The sequence below is a fragment of the Tupaia chinensis genome, unplaced genomic scaffold (assembly GCF_000334495.1).
Source record: "Tupaia chinensis unplaced genomic scaffold, TupChi_1.0 Scaffold000355_1, whole genome shotgun sequence".
NCBI classification, from domain to species: Eukaryota; Metazoa; Chordata; class Mammalia; order Scandentia; family Tupaiidae; genus Tupaia; species Tupaia belangeri.
In genome coordinates this window covers 7,276,678-7,285,220 of record NW_006159850.1, presented here as the reverse complement: position 1 = coordinate 7,285,220, position 8,543 = coordinate 7,276,678, and the positions used below count along the sequence as shown (strand labels likewise).

At 42.5% G+C, this 8,543-nt stretch overlaps 1 protein-coding gene across 2 annotated transcripts in view; it reads left to right on the top strand.

The window, feature by feature from the left end:
* Positions 1–7: 7 nt before the first annotated feature.
* Positions 8–8,543, top strand: part of CENPN (centromere protein N) — a 30,034-nt gene continuing 21,498 nt past the window's right edge. For both annotated transcript variants that reach the window (XM_006152594.3, XM_006152592.3), the window contains exons 1-2: positions 8–128; positions 3,796–3,976. In XM_006152594.3, coding sequence (XP_006152656.1) covers positions 3,806–3,976 — 171 coding nt within the window. In that variant the 5' untranslated portion in view covers positions 8–128; positions 3,796–3,805. The remainder of the gene's footprint in view (positions 129–3,795; positions 3,977–8,543) is intronic.

Below are 8,543 nucleotides of genomic sequence, written 5' to 3'. Positions count from 1 at the left end.
CGTGGGAGTCTTGAGGAAGCCACACCCCAAGTCTCTGCAGCTACTTTTTCGCGGCTGCCGCACATCCGAAGGCGCCGGATTGGCTGTTGGTCCTGGCCTTGGCTCAGGGGACCGCGGTTGAGGAAGAGGTGAGAGAAGGCGGTGACGCCGGGCGGTGACGTCATATCCGCCCGTAGTGGGGCGGGGCTTACCTAGTGCGCGTCAGCGCCGGAATCGCTCGGGGTGGTCAGGTGCCACGCAGCCCAACCCTTCTCTGCCCTGGGCTGGTGCCTTGTCCGGAGCCAAACTTTGTGGTTTTGTGTTTGCGTTGGCTTTCACTGCCTCCGCGAAGCCTCTCGCATCCTAAAGCTCCCTGTTGCAGCTCTTTAGCGGTGTCTGGCCACAGGATCGTTACTTCAAAGGGCTCTTTTTTGCCTTGCGTGCATGTCAGAGCTAAAGGGTCTTGGGCACCCGCTGTACGCCAGGCACCGTGCGGAAGCGCTTGGAAATGAGAAAAGGCAGTCACTGGGGGAAAGTGTGTTAAGGACTTTCCGACCTTATCGCTGAGATCGAGTGCACTCTTCCTACCGGATTGTTTCAGATCTACCCCAGATTGAGAATCATCTGAGGTGCTCTTTAAAAATGTTCGCAAGCTCTACACTTGGCTCCCACACCCCAGGTTAATTTGACAAGACCCAGAAATCTTCTTTTTAACAAGCCACCCCGCCCAAGTGTTCTTAACGGGAGACGTGTTGATTTGACATTTCCCTGAGTATTGACGGGTATTTTGCACCATTACACACAGCTTTGGGGCTAACTAGGCTTCCAGATTGGCTGGAGTAATGCTGGTCTATAGATTCTAGGAGTATCGCTGTGTATAAGACAAGCATAAGTTCCTTCAATGGAGTTCAATAAAACATTATAGAGACAGTAAAATAATAAAGACCGTTTTAAAGAGTTTTGTAAAGTCAATAATCAGCAGAAGGTGGAAAAATAACTTTTGGTTTGGTGGTCAGAATGAGTCTCTCTGAGCTGCCATCTAAGCTGAGGTATGAGTCATGTAAATAGGTGCAAAAAGAACCTTTTAGGCAGGGGTAACTAACTGCCTTCTTCTCCAGAGGGATTATTTTGTATTATAGGAACTAAGAGCCCAGTGTTGCTGTGAGCTCAGTAGCCAAGGAGAGGGAAAGAAGGACCAGACAGTGCAGGCCCTTGTAGACCATGTGAATAGTTTCTTCTTGACCTTAAGGAAGGATGTTCCTATATCTGGATAAGGAAACAAATCAGACTCCATTTTCATGATCCTAAATCTCCTACAATTTTAATTCAGGAATGTTTATCTTTCCAAACAACTCCTAACCATTCCTCTCGATTTTTTCTATCATTTTAGTATCTTTTTAAAATACAGTCAACTACCTGTATCTTTTCAGAAGTGAGTAATGCTGGTTATTATAGTCAGTGTTGAACAAAGATGGTAGATGTGAGTCTCAGTCAGGACGCTTGTAGAGGACTCTGTTTGCCCTCTGAACTTTCCAGATGAGCCTGGGATGGACAGACTGATGTCTGCCTTTTTTCAACATGGATACCAAAGGCCTGTGTACTCCTCTCTACAGGCCATTAAGTCTGCCAATATCCTGTTCAATCTTTGCTTAGAAATCACACTTGCTTCAGGAACCAGCAGTTAGCGTAATGGCTATGTCGCTGGACTCCCATGTAGTCGACTGTGGTTTGCATCCCGGACCCGGTGGCTTAAAACTCATGCCAGGCACGTGTGCATGTGGGCCCAAGATCCCAAGAGGAGAAGGGATTGCAGGGTGATTTCTTGCTTTCTGTCTCTATGTTTCTCTCTGTCTGTCTGGCGAGCGCACGCACCCTATAGCAAAAACCTCTCCAAAAAAAAGAGAAAGAAATCACACTTGCTTCTTTTTTTCTTTTCTTTACTTATCGTAAGAGTGCATGAACATGAGTGAGACAGAGAAAGAGAGAGACAGAGAAAGGGTGGGATGAGCACCCTCCATAGGATCTGGCCACACTGCAGTCCCCTTCCCCAAGTCCTCCAACCCAGGAGATCTTGGCGGTGTTTCAGTCTAACCAGGCTGGGGATATGAACCACAGCTGCCGTGTGGGATCTAGCTTCTCTTGAGCAGCACGCTACTGCTGCACTGCAGAGTCAGCCCTTGCTCGCTCTTTATGTTCTATATTTAAAGATGGGGAAGAAGGACAGACCCAATCACCAGCCGCAAATGAGGTAACAGAGTTGGGATCAGCTGTCACCCTTGGCCCCAGGGAAAATAATAAAAGGACTCACTCCCCTTCTCCACGCTGCATCTTTAACAGCCAGTAGGTAACGCTCCTAAGGATCAGGGCTCTTGCCTGTTGCTGAGGAATCCACACCAAAGTTGAGGCTTAAGACCCTTTGGTAGGCATGGGGCAGGAAGACTGAGGTAACAGCTCTTTGACAATTGGCAACAGATTAAAGGACAAAGAGGCTACAGTCTTCTTCACCTCTGGCTCTTAGTGCATCCCCAGCTCCTAAATCTAGCTGTTGATTCAGTGTCCCCATTTGGAGTACCACAGTTATCCTTGAATTCATGGGTTCAAAATGAAATTAAGGAATGGAGCTTTTCTCTGCCTCACCTGCAGTCTCTCCCATTTCAGGAATGGCAGCTGTCCTTTGAGTGGCTGGGTAAAAACCTTGGCCGCATCTTTGACTCCTCTGTTTTTCTCACACCTCACATGTAATCGATCAGGAAATCCTGTGGGCTTCCTCTTTAAAGTGCATCCAGACTCTGACCTCTTCCCATTACCTCCGCCTTGGTCCACTGTCATCTCTCCTTACATTGTCACTGGCCTCCTGCTTCCACCCTGGTGCCTCATCCTGCACAGTCAGTACAGTAGCCAGGTTGATCTTGGTAGGGAATCTGAGCAAGGACGTGTCTCACCTCTGCTCAATACCTTCCAGAAGAAAAGCAGTGATCCTTGCAGTGGCCCTCAGGGCTTTCCTCCATCTCTGAGCTCACCCCTCCTGCTCTCTACTCTCACTGGAGGTTACCTCCGTGTGCACATTCAAGGCAACTTGAATTACCGCATTTAAGCTGCGGTCCTCAACCCTGGCCCAAATAAAAGTTTTTCTTTATATTTTCTGCTTCAGTTTCTTCCTTATAGGTCAACATTTCTAAATACATGAACCAGTAACGTAGTTATTATCATCATCAAGTAAATGTGCTGTACATAAATGTATGTGCTATGCTCTGACATGACTGATAGCACAGTAGGCTTGTTTATACCAGCATCACAAATACACGAGTGATGCGAGAGGAAAATTCAGCACCATCATAATCTTATGGGACCCTGGTATGTGCGGTCCCTCATTGACAAATGTCATTAAGCAGCACGCAGCTATAAACTACCAAAGAAAAGAAAGCGCACTACTTTTTAAAAAACTCTAAAACGTAATTAAATATATAGCTTAAAGAGAAAATACTTACATCTTCAGGCTGAAACACCATTTGCAGAATGGCTGAAAAAAATGTAAACGTTTGGGACCAGCAGTTAGCGTAATGACTGTCGCTGGACTCCCAGGTAGTCAACCATGGTTCGTGTCCCGGACCCGGTGGCTTAAAAACTCATGCCAGGCACATGTGCGTGTCTGCCCAAGATCCCAAGAGGAGAATGGAGGAGAAGGGATGTAAACGTTTGAATGTGTAGCCTACAAAGCAAAATGCCAGCTGTAAATATGATGCTGTAAAGTTCACGGTTAGATTCAACTTTTTTATTTGGTAAGTACTTCATTGTGCTGTTCTTGTTTTGTTAAAGTGCCAAAAAGATGGATGAAACTGTTGCTGAGTTTATCAGGAGGACCATCTTGAAAATCCGCATGACCGAAATGATGACAATCCTAAAAGCCTGGAACTTTTTGTCTGATAATGAACTGCAGACCATAAACTTTCGGCAGAGAAAGGAATCTTTGGTTCAGCACTTGATTCTGCTGTGCGAGGTAACAATAGTCAAACTAATTAGCCTTGAACATGCTACCCTTTGGGTTTTCTTTCTTCCTTTCCTGAGTCCAAAAAAGGATTTAAGGCAGCTGCTAAACTGTAATGTGAGGGCTAGCAGGGGTAAAATTAGTTTGTAATTGGTTTTTTCAACATAACAAAAAAGGCTTACAAATCACTAAGAAAAAAGAATACCTCGGGGGAGGGAAAAAATCAATACAAGTTAAAATAATGAACAATTTCTTGCAGTTTTTTTTTTGACCTATCTAGTTATTAACGATGGAAAGATAACACTCAAGTACATTGGTAAAATTCTGAGGAAAGAGACCCTGACTTTCACGTGTATTTATGTACTCATTTGCTTTTTGTTGCAAAATGATTTTATAATCTCATGAAAGTTGCAAAAATGAGGCCAGCCTCATAGCCTAGTAGTTGAGGGAGCCAGATCCCACGTGGCTGACCATGGTTCTGATCTCAGCCCAGCAGCCTGAGTAACATGCCAGGTATATGTGTATGTATGCCCCAAATCCCAGTAGGATAGATAAATGGAGAGAAGGGGTGTGGTGTGACCATGCCCCATTCGGGGGTGCTTTTTCCTGCTCCCTCACTCTGATTTTCTCTGATGAGGACACATGCCCTCTGGCAATTAAAAAAATAGATTTTTTTCATTGTTTGCATGTTCAGGTTTTTTTCTTTCCTTTTTTATTTTTTAAAGAAAAGTTGCAAGTATAGTACAAGGAATCCCCATGTACCAATACAGCCTTCCCTCACTCACTTTAAATTCACTCTAAATACTTTTTGACATAGCAGTTCTACATCTGGAAATTTATACAGAGAACATAATAAAGGTAAAGAAATATATATAAGTAAGTCATATTTTATAAATACATATAAAGATATTAGCTATAACATTTTAAAAACAAAAAATGGGAAACAGCTATATGTAGAAAATTGGCTAAATAATGATATATGCATTTATAAAATATTCTTCAGCTATTAAAAAGAATAAGTTAGATCCCCCAGACTGTGGAGACACACCACAGTCAAAACTATGGGATAGGATGCTCCCAACTACTACCTGATAGAGGCCAGGGGTGCTCCTTAACATCTTAGGCTAGCCTTCCACATCGTACAGCCATCTGGCCCAAAATGTCAAGAGTGCCAAAATGAGAAACCCTGGTGCGAAACTCTAGAAGGATATAAACCAGTTAACAATGTCAGTAACATAATAGCAGGAAACAAGCATTTCACTTTTTTTTTAACGAGTTATTTATTTAATTATATAATTAATTATTATTGTTATTTTTTAACTTGACCAAAGAGAGGCTCAGAGAGAAAGGGAAAGTGAGAAAGCAAGCTGCCAGGTCTAGAACTCCAACCACAGTTGGCCATGTGGGAGTCTAGCATCCCAGCCATCAAACCAGGCCCCAGCATTTCACTTTTTATCATGCACATTGTTATACACGTCAATATAAAAAGCACAGTTTTTTATTTAAATATAAAATCTTGCGGGAAATGTCTAGTCTATTTCATTTTACATACTGAGCACCTATGAAACTAATACCCAGATCTAGAAGCATTACTGTTGGATTGGCCCTGGAATACAACAGTTAGGTCCTGTACATAGGGAGCCAGATCCCATGCAGCCAGTCCTAGTTTGCATCCCGGCCCTGGGTGGCTTGAAAAACATACCAGGTGTGTGTACAGCCCAAAATCCTGATGGGACGGACAAAAAAGGATGGTGGCATGACCATGATCCATTGGGGGTGTTTCTCTCTCTCTCCTCTATCCCTCTCTCTCCCTCCCCCCCCCCCCACAAGGGCAGGCACTCTCTGGCAATTAAATATTTTTAAATTTAATTAAAATTAGAAATAGTACCATCACTATTTCTCCTGTTGCCAAGGGTACCAAGTACTCTGACTTCTAACAGCATAGGTTGATTTTGCCTGCCTTTGTCCTCTAAGTAGAATCATACCTTATGTTCTCTTGTACCTGGCTTCTGTCACTCAATGTGAGAGTTGTGATACTCAGCCATTTTATTGCATGTAATGGGTTTTTCTTTCTTATTGCTGAATTCCATTGTGTAAATATGCAATTCATTTATCCACTCTACTGTTGCTTGTTTTGTGTGCATGTGTGCGGGCATGTGTGTGTGTGGTATTTCTTTTGTTTAAACAAGTTGGCAGTTTCTAACCCTAGCCTCTCAGGTAGCTAGAACCACAAACCTGCACCATCACACCTGACTCATTCCAATAGTGTCTTGCCATGTTGCCCACACTGGCCTTGAACTCATGATCTTCCTGCCTCAGCCTCCTGAGGAGCTGGGACTGCAAAGTATACCACTTCATTCAGCTTTTTTTAGGGAGGGACAGGAATCAAACCCAGGCCTTCCATGTGGCTACAACCTGCCAGGCAGCAGCATCTGGTGTGCACTACCACAGCTGGGCTAATCCATTCTATTGCTGATGGGCATTCTGGTAGTTTCAAGTGCTTGGCTAGTAAGGTGGTGTTCCTGTGAACGCTGCTAGCGTTCTTCATGTATTGCACTTACATTTTGGTGAAACCATGTGCTCGTTTCCATTTGGTATGTACTTCGGAGTGGAATTGTACTTTTCAAGGATCTGCATATATTTAGCTTTGACAGTTAACACTAAAGAGTATTCCAAAGGAGTTTTTCCAGCTTATATTCACCAGGAGTATGGAGTGCCATCACTGGGTCAGTGAGTATGAGAATATTAAGCTTCTGTAAATAGCACAAAACCATTTTACAAGGAGTTGCATGGTACTACAAGATCAGCTCCACATTCTTGTCACAGTTGATATTTTCCATACTCATTTTAGCAGATGTGTAGTTTAAAATGTGTAATTTTAATTTACATTTCCCTAATGACAAATGGCCTGAAGGCCTATTTCATATGTTTATTAGTCATTTGGATATTCTCTTCTTTTTTTTTGGAGAGGTTTTTGCTACAGGGCACATGTGCGTGCCAGAAAGACAGAAAGAGATAGAGAGACAGAGAGCGACAGGCTTTTTTATAGAAACTGACAAGCTGGTTCTGAAATTCATATCTAAATGTAAATGATCCTGAATAACTAACATAAATTTGAAAAAGATAAAAATTAAAGGACTAAAATTACCCTAATTCAAAATAATTCATAAAACTAGAGTCATTGAGATAGGGTGAAACTAGCATGCAGATGGACCAAAACATCAAAGTAATAGAATAGAGAAATAGATTCATATATGGCTGATTTTTGACAGGCTAACAGAGCAATTTTGTGAAGAAAGCATACTCCTTTTAACAAAAGCGACTGTAATAATTGGATACCCACACAAATTTAATACCCATTCAAGTTCAAAACATGAATTCGAAACCATTCCCCACACCATTTTTAAAAATTAGCTCAGGATGGATTCAAGACCCAAATATAATGGCTAATACTATAAACAGGTAGAAAAAGGAAAAAGTCTTAGAGATCTTGGACTAAGCAAAGATTTCTTAGGTGCAACAACAAAACATAATCCATAAAAGCAAAAATAATTGAAAAAGTATACTTCATCAAAATGAGTAACTTCTCCCTAAAAGATACTGTTGGGTGAATGAAAAAACAAACCGTGGGGGTGGAAACTATTTCCAAATCATTCTCTGATAAAGAACTTGTAACTAGAATATACAACAAATCCTCAATTGTCAATAATAAGAAAACAAACAATGAAAAGAATCAGCCACAGTAGTACACACTGTAGACACTGCTACTCAAGCAGGCCAGGGCCCCATGGGAGGCCCAGGTTCAATCCCCAGCCTACCCTGAAAGCCAAGCACAGTGGTGTGCATCTGTAGTTCTAGCTACTCAGGAGGATCATGGCATAACAAGACCCTGTCTTTAAAAAAAGAGGGAGGGGGGATTTGATTGAACACAAACATACACTTCAATAAGATAGGCAGATGGCAAATAAGTACATGAAAAGATGCTTGAAGCCCAGCTGTGGTGATGCATGCTATTAAATCACTTTTCTGCAGGCCCTGTAATTCCAGTGACTTGGGAGGCTGAAGCAGGAGTTGCTAGCTCAAGGCCAGCCTGGCAACATAGTGAGATGTTCTTTTTTTTTTTTTTTTTTTTGTAGGTTTTTGCTATAGGGGCATGTGCTCGCCAGAAAGACAGAGACAGAGAGACAGAAAGCGAGGAATCACCCCCCAGGGCGGGCGGCCACACCACAGTCCCTTCTCTGTTTTCCTTTTGGGATCTTGGGCATATACACACATGTGCCCGTGTGAGTTTAAGCCACCGAGTTCGGGAATTGAACTGTGACTCTGTTCTTAAAGAGAGATGCTCAAAATTCTTAGTCATTAGAAAAATGGAAATGAAAGTCACAATACTTACTAGAATGACTGAAAATTTTAGAAGACTGGCCATACCTAGTGGTAGCTAGGATATAGAAAAACTGGAACTCTCATAGCTGCTGGTGGGAATGGAAAATGGTACAGCCACTTTGGAAATGAGTGTGGCATTTTCCTTTTTTAAGAAGTTTGTTTTTTTTGCCTTAAGGAGTGTGCACTTGCTAGGGAA